The 19027-nt window shown below is 48.7% G+C and overlaps 2 protein-coding genes across 3 annotated transcripts in view; both read left to right on the top strand.

Moving 5' to 3' along the window:
* Positions 1–19027, top strand: part of LOC135824741 (GTPase-activating protein and VPS9 domain-containing protein 1-like) — a 34290-nt gene that overhangs the window by 2437 nt on the left and 12826 nt on the right. Inside the window, exons 3-11 of one of the 2 annotated variants that reach the window (XR_010554936.1) lie at positions 530–733; positions 8579–8755; positions 9493–11380; positions 14039–14121; positions 15129–15338; positions 16132–16331; positions 16754–16878; positions 17285–17408; positions 17796–17862. Coding sequence is in view for 1 of the 2 variants with exons in the window: in XM_065337448.1 (XP_065193520.1) it covers positions 530–733; positions 8579–8755; positions 9493–11380; positions 14039–14121; positions 15129–15338; positions 16132–16331; positions 16744–16878; positions 17285–17408; positions 17796–17862 (3088 nt within the window). In the remaining variant the exon portion in view is untranslated. Of the gene's footprint in view, positions 1–529; positions 734–8578; positions 8756–9492; positions 11381–14038; positions 14122–15128; positions 15339–16131; positions 16332–16743; positions 16879–17284; positions 17409–17795; positions 17863–19027 lie in introns of both variants that reach the window. The other variant, XM_065337448.1, reaches the window with a different exon arrangement.
* On the top strand, positions 4943–6662 carry LOC135824742 (uncharacterized). Its single transcript, XM_065337449.1, has 3 exons — positions 4943–5334; positions 5599–5889; positions 6051–6662. Exons 1-3 carry the CDS (start codon positions 5217–5219, stop codon positions 6374–6376), a joined length of 735 nt encoding a protein of 244 aa, XP_065193521.1. The 5' UTR covers positions 4943–5216; the 3' UTR covers positions 6377–6662.

Genomic DNA, 19027 nt, shown 5'->3' with positions numbered 1-19027 from the left:
GTCTCTTATCCGGACGCCTCAGATATGGGCACATCTCTCTACCGGACACCTTCAGGTTGGATTGCTAATTTGCTATGGCAAAATGCTTCGATTTTGGGGTTTGAATTTTTCATGTGTACAAGTGCTTATTGATTTTGTCACTGCCAACCGGTGTAATCCGCACACTTTCATCAATGTATTCTTTTATCCGGAACATATGCAATACGTGCGAGAAAAAAACTTCTTCGAAAACTGTTTAAATGGTACATGGTAGATGAGCTGTCCTGAGATACGGGCAAATCTGAGATACGGACAGTGCCCGGTCCCAAGGTGCCCGGATATGAGACGTTCGAGTGTATCGTGTCTTTAGTAGACTCTTTGCATGGTTATCCTTGGCTCTCTCTCTCTCTCTCTCTCTCTCTCTCTCTCTCTCTCTCTCTCTCTCTCTCTCTCTCTCTCTCTCTCTCTCTCTCTCTCTTTTTCTCTCTCTCTCCCCTCTCCCCTCCCTTTTGCTTTTTCTTGAACTTGTTTTTGTTTGTATTGTGCATAGCTGTCTGCCCTGCAGAAGGCATCTCTCCCGCTAACAATGGCTGGTGTGCCTGCCCGAGTAACAACGCTCATCGGCGAGCTGCATGATTCATGCTCACTGCTGCATAGCAATACACCCTCGTCTCGTTCACCGGCCGTGGAACGCTCTGAAGTGTCCAAGTACAACTCCTTGCCGGTCAAGATGGATGGGAAGTCACCGCTGCGGGTAGGTTGCGGGTCTTTAACCCTTTGCATGCTGGGCCCCTTTTCACCAATCTACTATCTTTCCAGCTCACTGACTCTCTTGTTGGATTTGCGCTCACAGCTCCGAACGAAATCTACTCTCATTTCACTCCACCTTGATGGATTTTCATCATCCTGGGCTCGTTGGAAAGAGCAGGACCAAGCGAATCCATCATGGTAGATGTCAGCGACATAGACACACCAGGGCCACTTCCACCTCCTCTCCAAACTACTCCACAGTGCCTCGGAACGGCACCACACATATAACTCGTACTCAGCACGCAAAGGGTTAAAGGGGAAGTATACCCTAAAATCAAATTTTCACCAGTTGTAGTCTTCGGGGTGCTGAGTCGAATGGTCTTGGTCCGAGGAAGCTGAGACGCTCCCTTCCTCCTTTATTCCCAATCGAACTCGCGCACTTCCACCGAAACTGGGTGACTGCGCCCTACTAGATGGGGATTTGTATGCAAAATGTCACTAAAAGCGCCATTTCGTTCTTATAAAAGCACGAATGACCGCCATTGGCCCATATGTTGTAGTCTTTTGGACGCTGAGTCGACTGGTTTTGGTCCGAAAAGGCTGCGATGCAGCGTTCCTCCTTTATTCCCAATCGAACATGGTTGAACAAGCGGTCACGTGCTCCTGCGTACACCAGTCACCTGGTCACCGTGCCTGCAGGGTACAACTTACTAGCCTGTTTGACCTTTTTTGGGGGCAGTCCTGTCACTCGAGTTGAACTCGAGTTGAACCTTGGTGTGAAAGTTGTCGCCTGCTGGCGCGGTGACCAGGTGATTTGGGCACCCAGGAGCACGTGGCCGCTTGTCCAACCATGTTGGATTGGTAATAAAGGAGGAACGCTGCATCACAGCCTTTTCGGACCAAAACCAGTCAACTCAGCGTCCAAAAGACTACAACATATGGGCCAATCGCGGTCATCCGTGCTTTTATAAGAACGACATAGCACTTTTAGTGAGATTTTGCATACAAATCCCCATCTAGTAGGGCGCATTCACCCAGTTTCGGTGGAAGTGTGCGGGTTCGATTGGGGAAAAAGAAGGAAGGGAGCGTCGCAGCTTCCTCGGACCAAGACCATTCGACTCAGCACCCAGAAGACTACAACTGGTGAAACTTTGATTTTAGGGTATACTTCCCCTTTAAACAGTTGTACCGTTCTTTTGCGGAGTATGAGCCACACTGGAGTATGGAGGGTATGCGATAGTCATGTGTGTACAGTCCATTCATTGGAAACTGGCACCCTAACTTTTTGGTGTCTCCCACACATAGTTGTAGATATCGTGAAAACAACAGTACATCCTGCATTGTGTGACCCGTGCAATTACTCCTTGCCACATTGGAGACCAGAAAATTCCAAGAACAGGGAAATAGAAATTCAGCCAGGTTTTACGAAATTGGGACAGGTATGCCATGGGGAAATGTATGGAGAAGCAGATCCAAAACCCAGATTTTTGAGATTTAAAGTGGGTTTTGATCCTCAATTCGGCCCAAATCGGACTTTCGAAAGCCAGTTGGACTGTTTCCGATGAATGGACTGTAGTACACACTTCGCCCATGTATCGAAGACAAGCTGGCCTCATTAACCACGTTCTGCAAGATTTAGGGTGCGTTCTTATATTCTCTAGCTTCTAGGAGAAGAAGAAAAGAGAAGTCGAAGAAACTGGGATAACTCAAGAACGGGTCTCGAAGAATTCGGAGATATTTTGCACGTGTGATTCTGAAGCAATATGAAGCACCAAAGGGTCCGCGATCTTGAGTTATGAATGCAGTATGCACATGTGCGTATTAGAAAAGGGAAATGCGTACACTCATGATCAACACGTGGCTTTTAGCCGTAGTTCGCATGCGCTGATCCCAAACCGCGGGAATCTCCGAGTTTCAACCCCCTCTGAAGCTTGGAGAGCTTTGGAGAGCCTCCTTGAAGTCGGAGAGAATGTAAGAACAGCTCTCGACCTTTTCGGAGAGTCTCCAACTTTTCCCGAGAGGATTTAAGAACGCACCCACAGCAGTGGAGGAGTGGCGAAGACTGGCCTCAGGTGCCGTCCAAGGTTACCGATAGTCCTTTCAAAACGAAAAGTTTTCGTTTTGGGGGCGGGTGGGTTTGAAGGAGATTCGTTTTGGAAATAATCATTGAATGCAGATGTAAAATGCCCAGTTACTTCTGGGTGTCGAAAATTGACATCAATATTTTATTTGAATTCGTTTTACCTGCAGAAAAGGTAGGTGGGTGGGTGGGTGCTGAAAAATACTAAAACTTTTCCTTTTGCTAAAAACTATTGGTAACCCCGGACGGGCCCCTTATAGAGGTTTTTCGAAAAGTGGTCACGTGCCGCTCCCGCGTGGGCTCAGGAGACCTTGAGTGGCAAAAAGATCGTGACAGCTAGTGACAGCTGCACTTTTTGATTTGAGTTTGCACTATTGCAGTATTTCTTTGCTGATTTGACGATCAGATTCGTGCTTGTTGGTGCGTTCTTGAGAGGGTACCTGCTTGGTATGACTGCTGAAATGGATGAAGTGGAATGAAGTAGATTTACACCCAAAGCTCGTCCACAATCGAACAAGTTCAACTTGTCTGAGTGCCGATAGTGTTAGTTTATGCAAATATTGAAGTTCACATTGCCGAACATAAAGACAGTTTCATTAATCATGGTGTACAGCAATTTTCTATTTGATGCTATTAAAAAAATAAAACAATACATTCACAGTTCAGCGCATAGCCGGCCGGTTCAGGCATCCAATGGACATTGAAACATGGTGCCACCAGACATAAGCAAAATAACTGACACTCGTTGATATGGCAAGCAGAGCTTACATTGCACGGCCATGGTGGCATGATGAGTTTCATTACCAAGATAATAACGGCAACGTGAATAATGAGCAGAGTACCACAATGCATAAACCCATTGCAGCAAATCACAATCATCTACAAACTACTATCACAGTGCTCAGTTGAGCGGCACACACAGATTTGCAGCAATTGCACAAAGCACAGCGCACACTAACAATACGGTCAATCATGGACTCCTTCTTCTCATCCGTGTCATGCTTCAATAGAATGACAGGTAGGGTTGACTGCAAGATGGTATACTTCTGCCGAAGCAGGTCGATCACCCTCTCAACGTGGATACGCACATTTGCGATTTGGCGTGACTGCTCGAGCTCCTGCCTTGTCAGCTGCTTCTTCCCCCTGGTGAAGGAAGGGATGACTAGTTTGGCACAGTACATGCCAACGCTGTCTTCGATAGTAAATCCACGATCCGCCATGACTTGATCTCCCGGATTGAGGAGCTTCAATAGGCCACAGTTCTCCGTTAAATGCTTGTCAGGTGTTCGTCCGCGCCAAGCCTTGGAGATGAAGGATATGGAGCCTTGGGGTGTGACAGCAACCAAAAACTTGACAGTGTTGTGGGATTTGTAATGTGAAAAGGTGAGAGCTCTAGCCATAAGATTACGTGGTCTCTCCATAAATACCTCCAAACAGTCGATTATGCAGACGCAGCGACCGAACTGTCCGCGGAAGCTCCTCGGTATGGTCTTCTCCAGGTCACCATGGTTTAGCCAGGGGATAAGTGGGCGTAACCGGATGAACATCACTTGGATCCACTTCTCAAATATCTTTGTGACAGTGGCCGGACTGATGCCAAAGCGGTAAGCCAAGTCCTGATGCGCGAGGTTCAGTCTAAGTTTCATGAGCACGAGGATGAATTGTTGGAAGAGGGACAACTTGCTACGACCATGGGCAGAGAGAGGCTTTGACACATAAGAGAAGACAGTTGACAGGATTTTCACATCAGGCAGGCCAGTGTAGTAATGGACTTTGGCAGGGTCATTTTTGAAATTATCTTCAGTGTACTCATATGACGGCTGCTTCAGCTTCAAGGTGGCGTTCTCCAGCTCCAACTCCGTCACTCCGGCCTGCAGTTTCGCTACTGATGCCTTCAACTGCTCCTTTTCACTCTCCAAATCGTGAAGCTTGTCCGTGGTGAGATCTGTCTGGCAAGATTTTGAAGTGGACGCGGATTCAGCAGGATCAGGAGTAGGCGGTGCAGCAAGTGGCAAAAAATAAAACAAAAAAAACAAAAAACATCGTGACTGTGCAAAATGTCGTTCAAAATGTCGATGTCAGAGTTCGAAGTAAAGGTTTCGTGTTGTTGCTTTATAGCAGTTAGCTCCAGGGAGTCGTAAAATACCGGGAGGCGACACGAGATGCACAACCGCGTCGGATGATTGCCTCAGCTCGGGCACGAGTGCTGAGACCTCACGCGCTGCATGGCGAGGGACTTCCCATGAGGTCAAAGCGGCGCAGGTCATGCAAAAGGACGCGTTCGCTGTTTGGTCCAAAAAATTTGAAAACTCAATAAAATTATCCTGCACACAACGAATCCAGTGTCAGCAGTTCGTTTTGTTTTTCTAAGTAATAATACTTTGTGCCTTGGCCTTCGAAGTAAAGGATGATGGAGCTTGACAGAGATGACTGCCAAAGTGATGAGTCCACCGTGGAAGATGTAGATGACGCCACGTATTCACTTGGTGACCTGAGTTGTGGGGATGTTCAGCTGTGGGCTACAGGTGAGATTCTTTCGTTTGCATGTTTTTGTCTCTTCCTTGTGGACACGAATGTATAATCTGTAGCATACCTAAGTGCCCGAACTGACCCGATAAATTAGGTGGTCGACACCATCCTTTTCATCCTAGTCTGCCCACGATGCATTGTCTGTTCACTGTGACAGGATATTTATTGAAGTCCTGAAAATTTACGTGTGTACCTAGTATGTATCATCACCGTAGATGATGTAAACCTCCATCCTCAAACCATACTTTGTCTATGTGCAGATCGATGTAAGAGTGGTAGTGCCATCATGGTGTACAGGCCTATGGAAGGTGCAGTGATCCATGGAATTTGCAAACTGCTGACAATGAGACAGGCGAGTGTTACTGAGGCGACGGAGTCATTCCTGCATGTTATTATGACACGGTTACACAAGGCATCAGGTACTGCAAATCTGCTACGCCAGGAAGTGTGCCAGCTGAAGGCATGCAAGGGTGCTGATATTTCGCAAGCATGGCAACAAATGCTGTCCGTCATCGCAACAGCTATTCCCGAAGTGAAAATCAATTGTGAAGGTCAGTGCGTTTTGCATGCATGTTGGAAAAAAAATTGGCTTCTGACTAGTTATGCAGACTAGGTATGCAGACTAGGTATGCAAACGCTGGCTTTTGAATACTAGTACAGTCTCTGCAACCACCAGTCCTCATATGTTGTCTTTTTCTTTTCTCTTCTTCAGATTTGGAAGTTACATCTGCAGTGCTAGCGAATCTGATAAGCTACCTGCATGCCACGGCTGCCGCTGCTATCAGGAAAGCGTCAATAGCACCATCCAAAGCTGCTGAAGCCATCCCCGAACCGGTGATTGACAATTTGTCTCACCTTGCTGAAAAGTACCATGGTGGTTGGTGCTTGGTGGCCGTGCGGCGTGAGCTGGAAGGAGCAAGGTGTCGCAACGACAACTTGCTGCAGCTTATACCTTTATTTGGCAAGGATGCCGTGACAAGCCTTCAGCCTTGTTTGGAGAATTCAGGTGGCCCGGCGTGGCTCGGAAGCTCTGTATAAGACACCATACGTCACAGATAAAAACAACTGAACCAGTGATATGTGAATTTTGCGCTTGTGTGTGTGTGTGTGTGTGTGTGTGTGTGTGTGTGTGTGTGTGTGTGTGTGTGTGTGCTTCTGTGATAAGTGGTATAAGCAGTCCACAGGGTATTCACCTTGAGTGCATTCGCCGATAGTGTGACTTTCGTCGCACAGAACCTTCTTCAGTTGGTCAGGTGACTCGGCGTGGCTCGGAAGCTCTGTATAAGACAAAATACGACACAGATAAAAACAACTGAACCAGTGATATGTGAATTTTGCGCTTGTGTGTGCACATGCATGTGTGTGTGTGTGTGTGTGTGTGTGTGTGTGTATGTGTGCTTGTGTGCTTGTGTGTATGCTACTGTGATAAGCGGTACAAGCAGTATACAGGATATTGACGGGTATTCACCTTGAGTGCATTCGCCGATAGTGTGACTTTCGTCGCAGAGAACTTTGCTCAGTCGGTGAGGCGACTCGGCCTTACGTTTCCTGAAGGCAATGTGTTCAGAACAGTTATGAACAGCTATGAACAGTTAAGAAATGACAAATATTGTTTGCAGTTCATGGGCCATATAGATGTGAAACACTTTGAATGCAGAAGAATGAGGATAGTGGCATCAAATACTGCATGGATTCTGTTTGATATGCTACTTTTTTTTTCCCTTCCATGGAAAGGTGAGTACATCGTCGAACTTCATCTCGAAACTTCACACAAACCTAGAATGGAACTTGGACAACATGAATGGGCCATGGGCATGGTGTGTTTAGTGGAGAACTATTCCGAAAACAGGGTGTCATTCGCATTGACTCAATTCAAATTTGAGTACATTTCGTGAATAACTTACCTTGACATTCCGTCGTCTCCAAAGCAGTGAACTTCCAAAAAAAAAATTAAAAGCCACGGCTCAACCTAAGGTAATGCGTGGTACGTATCAGAAACAACCAGCTTTCGCTCTGGAGATCCAGAATAGCCTCGAAGCATATAGCAAAAACAATTGAGAAAAAGAAGATGACGACGACGTTTCAATCACGCTTCAAATTTCGCGGGTCGAGTGCGGCAATCCTCGGATCGTGAAATGTGTGGCGTGTCGCCTCCCGGTATTTTACGACTCCCTGGTTAGCTCGTACATCGGCGTTGCCATTTTTGTTCTTTTCGTAACTTCTTCTTCGTAGCTTTTTTTCGTTTTCGAAACTGCAAAGGGCAGTATGCTAGAGGTGTCAGGGATGGACGAAGCTGCTGCTGGCAGTGCTGCTGCTGCTGCTGCTGCTGCTGAGCTCCTTCACAGTCCCGAGCTCAGTGAAGTCGTTGTACTTGCATTTCTAACCTCATAATACTGACAAGTGATTAGTCCAGCGGACATATCAGGTTCTGCAAAAATATGTTGAAGAATCACCTCTGTCCTTGCTTGAGAAAATGTATACAGCAGCCCCCAATTTTTGAGAAAGCCTGTACATGTATTTGCATACATCCCCTTACTTCTTCCCTATAATCTGCTAAGCTAGATTTGACCAAAACCCACCCAGTTTTTGATCACAGAAAATCGCTGCCCCTGAAAACTGGTCACAACGGATTTATCTCGTTTTGCAATGAAGCCCTTCACATGTATTACGTCAATCCATTCATTAGAGGAAACCAAAAAAACTTTTTTTCTTTTTTTCTTTTTACAAACTGCAAGGCTGTTACTTGCTCCCATTGCCATTTCTTGCCGCCAAATTAGCCTTCACGTGTTTCAAATCTTTATTCTCACGATGGCCTGTGGCCAATAAGAGATAGTAATTATAGTGAGATTAGTATGATGCGGAAATTTCATGGCCAGCAGTGATCAAACTAGATGTACGGGTGAGCATGGCTCGTGCACGAGCAGATTGATTTGAGCAGCAGGGTTGATATAATTATTTTTCTTAAACAAAGCTGGTGATTGAATATATTTATATTTATTACAGCATCTCATTACCACATCTCAATACTTGGTGGAAACACAGCGTAACGTTGATGAGAGGCCATTGAAATAATGGAGAGATTTGTACAGAGGGGAACCCAGGCAGCGGTCGGTTCTTGCAGTTGGCAAATGCCAAGTGTGAGTGTGCCGAAAGCTCTAGTCTGTGTTGACATGATTAGGGGTTGCGAGCATTATGATATGAGGAATGTTGTTGTGTTTATTGCCTTGTGCTTCATTTCAGCTTGATCCAAAGTCTGCTGGCAAGAAGAACAGCAAGGTAGAACCTAAACTCCGCAACAGTCCGTCAAACGTATCGCTGTCTGCGTTGGATGAGAACGCGGAGAGCCATGATGTTCTTGTCATACCGATTCACTGCGCACAAGCGTGCGGCCACGTGCAGCTGCAGTCGATGAAAACGGTGAGCCGTGTGTGTGTGTGTGTGTGTGTATGCGTGCGCGTGTGTGTTTGCATGTGTACATGCCCATATGAAATTTTGGTGTCTGGGTGGAATACCGTAATGCCGCGTATAAAAGCAGGCGCTTACGGCCGTATAAGCCGATGTCAGTGCTCCAAGGCTTCTACTCAAGTCAGGCTACTATTCAAACCACGTATCAACACTAAACCAGACTTATGTACTGACAGTGTTTCTTTAAAATCCAGGCTTGTATTCAAAACACGTATCTCTATGCATGTACAATACCCTACAGTAAATATTTTGATCTGACCAAAGAAAAAAAGAACTCGGCAGGTGTGGTTGATACATTCTTTACATCTAGTGGAAGAGGTGGTGACTTGCCTCACAAGCTCTGACTGGACAAGCAGACTATTCTAGTGGGCACGGACTGGATTTGTGGATGGTCTTGTTCATCTGTATGCAATTAGGATGCTTGTGATTCACAGTGTGTGTGTGTGCGTGCGTGTGGGCGTATGTGTGTGTGTGTGTGTGTGTGTGTGTGTGTGTGTGTGTGTGCGTGTGCGTGTGCGTGCATGCGTGTGTGTATGAGTGTGTGTGTGTGTGTGTGAGTGCGTGTGTGAGTGCGTGTGTGAGTGCGTGTGTGTGTGTATGAGTGGGTGTGTGTGTATGAGTGCGTGTGTGCATGCATGCACGTGTGTTCTATATGCGTGTGACTGGTGACTATGCCCTATGCACGTCAGGTTCTGTATCGATTCCAAGGCCAGTCGTTGCAAGATCTGACACCATCCAAGTCATTCCAGCTGGCCCAGCAGCAGCAGCAGCAACAACAACAACAACAACAACAACAACAGCAAGGGATTGCAACAAGCGCAGAGCCGAGTAGCCACCATGCCACGTCCACATTGTCGCCCACCACCCGTCCGCGGCAGTCGCTTTCCGGCGTACCTGTCACCGCCACATCGTCCTCCACGGCAGGTCCCGCCGCAGCCCCGGCGTCCGCCCTGTCTTCGTTCAAGATGAAGACGCGGCCTCGCTCGCGATCGCGCACGAGTACTGCGTCCAGCATCGACGAACCCAGCCCCGGCGTGCTGGACAGGAGGCGCACTTCCTCAGAGCCGCCTCACCCCATGGTGCCGATCAGCATGGAGGTGGAATCGGCCAAGGTCAGCGCCTGTGTCAGCGAAAACGACTTGGCAGAAAGTCCCGGTGAAACGGACGAGGCGACGCAAGAAATCTACGCACGCCTGCCGCCAGTGAAGAGCGCCACCTCGCACGGCTCGTACGGTTCCCTAGACGACCGGCGCGGAGTGTTTCACTCGGACAGCGGAGATCGACGGCACAAGCTCACGCACAGCATGTCGGACGGCGTTGGCATGATCCTGATGTCGCGGCAAACGAGAGAACCGCACACTCCGTCGCCGTCGACCAGACGTCACGGCTCGTTGGGGTTCCCCGAACCGTCCGGGTACGTGGATGTGGGACTCATCCTGGAGCGAGCCACCCATACCAATGCCCAGCGACATAGCAGCTCTGAACTGCGCAAGTTCAGTAGCAACAGCACCTTTGAGCAAGAGGACAGTGACGGGTACACACGCGTGCGCTCTCCCAGCTCCAGTATGGAGCCTCTTCAACTTGCTGCTGGCGATGATAAACCGCTGCCAGCCCCACCGCTACCCCCTCACAGCAAACCTCTACTCTTCGACCTGGCTGGGGAACGATCCGAGAGCTCCAAAGACATCGCAAAGGACGTTGCTGCCGTTACGCCAAAAAAGGGAAGTGGGCGGAAGTCGCCGTTTCGGCGATCTGGAAGCACGCAAACGAGCTCCAGCATGAAAGCCAGCACCAGCACTAGCAGTGTGAACGCGGACTCGGGCAGCCCGTGCACGCCCAAAACGAGCCGTCTGTCCATGGAGAGCATCGGCAGCGGCTCGCCACTTAAGTCTCGCCGCAGCCGCGGAGTACACGTCAGTGACACGTGCGATATCGAGAAGCGCGACAGGCCACCAGCACCATTGCCTGAGGGGCGGGTTGATCATGGCAGCGCGATGCCCCCATCGCCTTCGCCACGTCTGACCCGTCAGGCATCCGTCGACGGCGCGCCCAACGCAGGCCGTTCGGAAACGCCACCCGTCTCCAACGGCACGCTGCAGAACAGTGTAGAGTCTGCCGGCGGCGGTAGTAATAGTACTGCTGCTGATGGTGGTGCTGGGTATAGTGCGACGGCCAGCCCTGTCTCTGACCGCAGTTCAGTGGCGGCCTCGTCGTCGGCCGCCGGTATTCGCCGCCTGTCCTCCGCCCTGTCCTTGAAGGTGCGCCGCAAGAGGGGCACTCGCGGCGAGGAGAGAAGCACCCTGGCCGAGGTGGCCGTGTCTCCGCTCCCCGAAGCGGAGTCTGCCAAGAGCAGCATGGAGCGTGCTGCGTCACCTCTGGACGCACGGCCGGCAATGGCCGACTCCCCGCCCCCGCCAAGCCCGCTATCGCATCCCTCTCCGCTCGTCGACAGCTCCATTAGCGGCGGCGTTGGGGAATCCGGTTCAAAGGCATCATTCTGGAAGGCCTCAAGGCTATCTAACTTTGTGGCAAGCAGACGAAAGCCTAACTCCTTCAACTCACCGCCGCAAAGCATCTGTGAGTACAGCTTATGTTTGATCGCCTGGCTTGTGTAGAGGCCTCTATTGAATGCAGTACTGTCGGTCACTGAAGAGCGGGGGGGGGGGGGGGGGGGGCAGTCTCGTAGCCTAGACCGTTCTTAGACCGTCCAGTCTATGCACAGACACCGTGTGTACATCGCTACTGTCAAACGGGTAACTATGGCGACGTAACCATGTTTGCGAATTTTGCGAGAAGCCCCCGAATCGCAAACTCGCACAATGTAAAATTCAGTGCAAGGACTGACTCGACTGTGGAACGACTCGCAAACATTAAAGGGGAAGTTAAGGCAAAAATTAAAATTTCACCAGTTGTAGTCTTCGGGGTGCTGAGTCGAATGGTCTTGGTCTGAGAAAGCTAAGACGCTCCCTTCCTACTTGAATCCCAATCGAACTCGCGCACTTCCACCGAAACTGGGTGACTGCGCCCTACTAGATGGGGATTTGTATGCAAAATGTCACTAAAAGCGCCATTTCGTTCTTATAAAAGCACGGATGACCGCGATTGGCCCATATGTTGTAGTCTTTTGGACGCTGAGTCGACTGGTTTTGGTCCAAAAAGGCTGCGATGCAGCGTTCCTCCTTTATTTCCAATCGAACATGGTTGAACCAGTGGTCACGTGCTCCTGGGTGCCCAAATCACCTGGTCACCACGCCAGCAGGCGACAACTTTCACACCAAGGTTCAACTCGAGTTCAACTCGAGTGACAGGACTGCACCCAAAAAAGGTCAAACAGGCTAGTAAGTTGTACCCTGCAGGCACGGTGACCAGGTGACTGGCGTACGCAGGAGCACGTGACCGCTTGTTCAACCATGTTCGATTGGGAATAAAGGAGGAACGCTGCATTGCAGCCTTTTCGGACCAAAACCAGTCGACTCAGCGTCCAAAAGACTACAACATATGGGCCAATCGCGGTCATCCGTGCTTTTATAAGAACGAAATGGCGCTTTTAGTGAGATTTTGCATACAAATCCCCATCTAGTAGGGCGCAGTCACCCAGTTTCGGTGGAAGTGCGCGAGTTCGATTGGGATTCAAGTAGGAAGGGAGCGTCTCAGCTTCCTCGGACCACGACCAATCGACTCAGCACCCCGAAACCTACATCTGGTGAAATTTTATTTTTTGCCTTAACTTCCCCTTTAAACAGCGAAAGCCAGTCTCAATTTGTAAAACGCAAACATTTATTGTCGCAAACATTACCCGTTTAACAGTATGCTGTGCTGGGTGAAATTCTAGCCTGGTCGTTCTTCGGCGGCCACCAGTAGCACTGTACACGTCATGCCTAATGTTCAAAACGAATCTTCAGAACTCAGCCTGATCTTGTGTCGACATCAATTGAAATACTGTAGTGCCAGCTTTGAATGCACGCCTAAGTCTCAGACTGGCTTGCACTGCACGCCAGCGAATACTTGACCTACTCGATCAGATTTCATTTTTTAGAAGCAGCCCTGCACTAAGATAGTGGCACAGTCGGACCTCGTTTAACCGCACACATCCGTTTTCCACCAACATATCCTGATAGGCGAGGGAGCCGGATAATCGAACACGCATACTGTATGTAAGCGTGAAATATGCTCTAAATCTGTAACCAACTATTTTCTTCCGGATGGCGAACGATCCGGATAAAAGAGGACGGGATAAGCGAGGTCTGACTGTACTCCTGGCTCCATTCTTGACATACATGGACATAAAAATAAAAAAAATTATTTTTATGAAACCGTGAAATATATTTTTATATTTCATTTCACGGTTCGCGTGAGGCTCGGTTTATCTATATAGAGGCCGAGTTTTCCGCATCCGGGGGAATGCCTCTACCCTTCAAGAATCAAGGCGCAGGCGCAGCTCCTAAACGCGGTTGGAGGCGAGTAGATCAGATCACCACCAGCAAGTGGTCAAATACCGAAAATCCCATTCACTGCATCCATGTTTTCCACGAGCCAGGCCACGAGTTCTTAATTAACTGTCGGTCGCAGCACGGCTGGAAAAAAATCATGAACATAGAAGTACCGGATTTGAAAAGGGGCCTGATTTGAATAGAAGCCTATCCGTGATAGCGGCTGCTACAGGGATATGTACTATCTGTGACTGTGGCGACCACCATTCAATGTTTCGTCCTCCTCTAACCGCACCCCAACTCTCTCTCTCTCTCTCTCTCTCTCTCTCTCTCTCTCTCTTTCTCTCAGCTCTCTTTTTATCTGTCTTTTCTTCATCTTACTCTTTTTTTCTTTGTCAGTTTTCCTGGTGGTTATGTGCTTTTCAAGTAAATAAAAAAAATGTTATTCACTGGTTCGTGGGAAAGATGCAAACGGGAAAAGTCTGAAGAAAAAATTGACTGTCACCACCAGGACTCAAACCAGGGACGTTCGCTTGAGGCCAGCGATGCTCTAAACCCTGAGCTATGGTGTAGTCTTCATCCCAGCAGAGACCGTTCAACACCTGAAACGCCTGGCTTTTATTACCGGTACTATATTGTTGTACCATGGAAAATGCGGGCACAAGTTATGCGATCGAGTCCACCAAGTGAACCAGATTTTGAAGAGTCAGATTTTCCCATGTTACGATTTTTTCCTTGGCTCGCCACCCGAGTTCTTATTACATTGTTGATGTTGTTATTGTGTACCGTGTCATGCCTTGTCCAGCTCCAGTGGAGGATGCATCGCCGTCAGCTAGCAGACCTCGTCACATTACTCCATCTCCGGGCGGCGAAGTGGCAGACGGGCAGGTGAGAAACCGTTACCCGTTACTCTAGTTTCAGAAATTTTCAGTGCTCAATATTTTCGCTATGGGGCAAAAGGCCAGGTTAGGTGAACAGAAAATTTAGGTCCAGAGAAGCAGTTGCCTATTGGTCATGTGTGTTAGTGTTTGTTCGGTGTATTGAAATTTTAGGTATCAAACAGATGCACCGAAAGTACCAAAAATATAAGTACACCGAAAATTTGTGAAATTACAGTACTCTTGCCATGTCCCGCTTCCGTACTCCTTGCCTTCAACGGAGTTTTGATGTTCAGTTTCCCATTTGCAAGTATGCTAGAATTCGACAAGTGCCTCTGGCACAGGCTCACGCATCTGTTGTGTGTACTGGGGACAGACCATGCCGTGCGAGTCATAGTGTGTGTGTGTGTGTGTGTGTGTGTGTGTGTGTGTGTGTGTGTGTGTGTGTGTGTGTGTGTGTGTGTGTGTGTGTGTGTGTGTGTGTGTGTGTGTGTGTGTGTGTGTGTGTGTGTGTGTGTGTGTGTGTTCACCAGAAAAAGCCACTTCAATCAGCTGTGTGGTGGATACCAGGCTAGAAAATAGTGGCGGTCAATTCATCAGCCTTGCAAGCTGTTGAATGGTGTAATCCCATCACAAGTTGCTATGTCTAACATAGCTGTTCGCTATCATCGCTTCCGCGATGGGCATGTCTGAGGTCTGAGGTGTGTGTGTGTGTGTGAGTGAGCGTGTGCGTGCGTGTGGGTTGATTTCGGCCTGAAATCCATTGCATTCAAAACTGTCAAGCTTCCTTGCTAATGTGCCCTACCATTTTGTCTCAAGGCCAGTTTGATCATTGTCACGATGGCTCTTAGTTTTGGCCGGTTGGCAGTTGAATCATTATTGCGATGAGTCATCGCTAGCTGGTGTGATGTCATACAGAGTCTTATTCTGCTTGAACGATGTCATAGCCAGCCATGATCACTTCGTGTGTGTGATGTGATTTTCCACCCGTGTGTCTCTATCGTATATCCACTGCAGGCTGACAGCTCTGTCTTGGATGACATCACTGCAAAGTACCAGCGTCTGGCTGAGGCTGAGAAGACAAAGCGAGAGGAGGAACAGAACACGGTCACAGATGGTGTTCAAGCGGAAGACTCTACGGAAGCCGTGCGCATGAAGCAGGCCGAGAACGAGGCCATCTTCTATCAAGCTAAGCGACAGCTTGAGTTATTGCTCTCCGAGCCGCCGGTTAGTATGCACATTGGAGGGTGTTTGAACGCGAGCATGTGGGTGTGTGGGTGTGTGGACAGGACATGTGTGTGTGTGTGTGTGTGTGTGGGTGTCGAGTGTTGCCGACTGTGTAAGGGGCATTGCGTGCTTCTGGCCAAATCCTGACTCGTACAGTCAGACCTCGCTTAACCGCACACATCTGTTTTCCACAAAAATATCCGGATAGGCGAGGGAACCGGATAACTGAACACACATACTGTACATGCATGTGGCATGTCAAAAGCAGTGACATCGTACATACATGTAGACGGGTCTTATGCAATATAACTAGCGTGCACAGTATGTAAAACAAGCGAGAAAAATGACAAGTGCATGCAACTGAGTGCTGTCCGCATGCACCCAGCAGGTCAAGGACCTCATTTGCTTGTACAACTCCCTGATTCTAGCTTCTGCAAGCCACATGCAACCGGATACGACGAAGCTTTTTGTACACATTTTAACCAGTTCGTACACAAAATCATGCACCGGTATGCGGATCGCGAGGTCCGGTTATGTTGTATGCATAACATATGCTGCACATCGGTAACCAGCGATTTTCTTCCGGATGGCGAGGGATCCGGATAAACGAGGACCGGATAAGCGAGGTCTGACTGTAGTTCCTGATGGAAAACATATACGATGATGTCATTCGATGATGTCATTGTTTGAATTGTGTTGTGAGTGACAGCACTGTCGTGCCTATACTTCAAAATAAGTACAAGGCTGGGTTTCATGTGTAGACACAACGGGTTTTCTCCCCTTGTGTTTTCAGGTCAGTGGAGTTGCGCAATACGCCAGCACAGTGGAAGAGCAGTACTCTGAGCTGCGATTACCCGTGCATGCACCAAGCAGGATGGTGGTAAAGACACTGCTGCAGGAAGAACTGGACTCGGCTCACTATTGGTCAGAGGATGAGAAGGCCATCGAGACACGCGACACGCTGAATCTGATCGGAAAACTCGGCCAAGAACAGTGAGTTGTTGCAATACGCTCATTGAGCAATGTCCGTAGTTTGTACCATTGACACCCCGCACAGCCACCTTGTGTTGGTTGTGTTGGTTGTGTGGGGTATTGAGCAGTGCATTTCTGATCCATGGTTGTGAGGGTGCTGAACAGTGCATTAACTGTTCTGTGTCCTCTCTCTCCCTCTCCCTCTCCCTCTCCCTCTCCCTCTCCCTCTCCCTCTCCCTCTCCCTCTCCCTCTCCCTCTCCCTCTCCCTCTCCCTCTCTCTCTCTCTCTCTCTCTCTCTCTCTCTCTCTCTCTCCCTCTCCTCTCTCTCTCTCTCTCTCTCTCTCTCTCTCTCTCTCTCTCTCTCTCTCTCTCTCTCTCTCTCTCTCTCTCTCTCTCTCTCTCTCTCTCTCTCTCTCTCTCTCTCTCTTGCAGGCTGGACCAGATGCTACAGGAGTTGGCAAAGGAATGTCGGCAGAGATCATTCTATGCGGCGTACTTGTTACAGGTTAAGCATGGACTGGTGGCTGCTGCTAGTTACCTGGAGAACATGTCCAAACACATCCAGCGGTAAGGAGATCACGCCAACACATTGTGTTTCGTTACGCAATTCTCTGATGATTGACTCGGCACCCAACCACGATATCTTCCAATTGGACTCCTCTCACTGTCATGTATTTTAACGTGATGTCATCCATGATGTCATCCATGATGTCATCCATACAACAAGTAACAACAAGTAGAAGAGGATGGCTATCTCGTTGCAACTCCAAGTTTCATGCACGAGGCGATGATCAGACAACAGTACTGAGATAAATCTGGATGCTGGTGACCTCATACATACATGTCTTCTACACAAAATCAGCTGACCGATACAGTCTATTTCTACAGAGTTGATCGGACACAGTAAAATTCCTTCAGTTTCACCTCAGAGTGAATTGGTTCTGTACTGCCTATATCTTCCTGTCTGTCCCAGGACCCAGTCGACTGTGCAGCTGCTGTTTGCATCGTCGTGTGCGCGCAGCTTTGTGGAGAAGCATTCTAGCACCATCGATGCATTTGTAGAGGACTTTAACTCCCTGCAGATGGTGGATGAAAAGGTAGGTGATCAATGACACCCGTCGTGTGTCTCACTCCATGGAAATTGTGTCTTGTCCTCTGATAAGAAAGTAGTAGTGCAGTAATACCTCGTTTATCCGGGTGGTCCGGGAACAGGCCCTGCCAGTAACTTTGAAATGTCAGTACCTCCCAATCACATACATGCTGATAGGAAAAGGCCGTAGATATGGCATATTGTGTCACTATTTCCACAAAAGTGACAAAAAGCGATGATATTTCCACTGAGACTCACCCAAAGGGTGCCCAGTAGACCGAAGTGCCCGTAACTTTTCACTGAGCAGCGCTTATATTCTCGTGTGTATTTGTGTGTATTCGTGTGTGTGTGTGTGTGTGTGTGTGTGTGTGTTTGTGTGTGTGTAAATGTGCAGAGTGTTGCCGTGGAGGACTTCCTCTCTGAGCTGTGTAGTCAACTTGACGATGAGACCGTCTGGAGAGGTAAGTTCCACTGTGGCCTTCAGATGATGATGTAATCTCATAACCTCTACACAAACTGCATCTGCGGTCAGACCTGCTTGGGTTTGAACATTCCTACAAATGCGGAACAGCGGGTTTGATTGACCCCGACACTAACGGCGAAAGGTATATGTGCAGAATTATGAAGTGAAAAAAGCCAGATGGCGTGGAGAAAATGCCGCAAAAGACAAGACCCCTGGCTTCAGATTGGCAAAACCTGCCTGCCGATAACATTATTTATATAATCACTGGTGTGATATCGTGACCTTCTTTACGCCAAGGTTACACGAGCTGCACACCGCCACTTCATTTATCTGGTGTCAGGTGCGACGCAGTGTGACTGGAGTGCAGTGGAGCGAGCATCCGCACTCTGCAGTGCAGTGTCCTGCAAGCGGCAGACAACGTTGTGTCGTCCCCTGTGACCTCTTTGTACTGCCCCGTCGACTTCTCAGAGCCACGAAGGAAAACGGGACTCAGATCTACAGTAGTACTGGTAGCAGAGGAGAGAATAATTTGACAAGCCAGAGTTTAGAAGTAAGGGTGAGGCTTCTTGCAGTCTCATTCAGAAGAAAGGCGTTTAAAGCTGACACGCTCATTCCCATCACTCTGCAAAACACTGAACACTGTTTTCGTATCGATTTCAGCAACGTTTAGGCATTTCACCATCATTCAGTCAATATGCATGCTAGGCAAAGGAGCAAAACCTGTGATGTTACTCACAGCTTTACAGCACTGGAGTTCACCGTACGTCGAATGTAGACTAATCTCTTGCGCACACGCAGTCTAATTGCATCAACCTGCTGTGTGCCACTATACAGCAGTGCAGAGGCCACTGTTGCTCACTGCTACACTGCCTGCCCTGTTGGGCAGAGCCAGGCCAGCAGAGTGAAGTCATGCGCGCACTTCCCTTTGTCCTGGACTGGGCAGCTTGCCAAGTAGCTAGTGTAGTAGTGTGCGCGTGCGCTCTCAATTATCTACGTGCACATGTATGCTCACACACACACTCATATACACACACACACGCGCGCACACACACACACACAGAGCTTTGTGATTGCACACAGCTACGGAGATATCTTTTAAAACCTCCAATCTGATACGCCAGAACGTGCAGACAGTTGTCTGTCAGGGGAAACATTCACCATCC

This window comes from Sycon ciliatum, chromosome 9 (genome assembly GCF_964019385.1).
Source record: "Sycon ciliatum chromosome 9, ocSycCili1.1, whole genome shotgun sequence".
In the NCBI taxonomy this organism is placed as follows: domain Eukaryota; kingdom Metazoa; phylum Porifera; class Calcarea; order Leucosolenida; family Sycettidae; genus Sycon; species Sycon ciliatum.
This window is presented reverse-complemented; position numbering and strand designations above follow the sequence as displayed.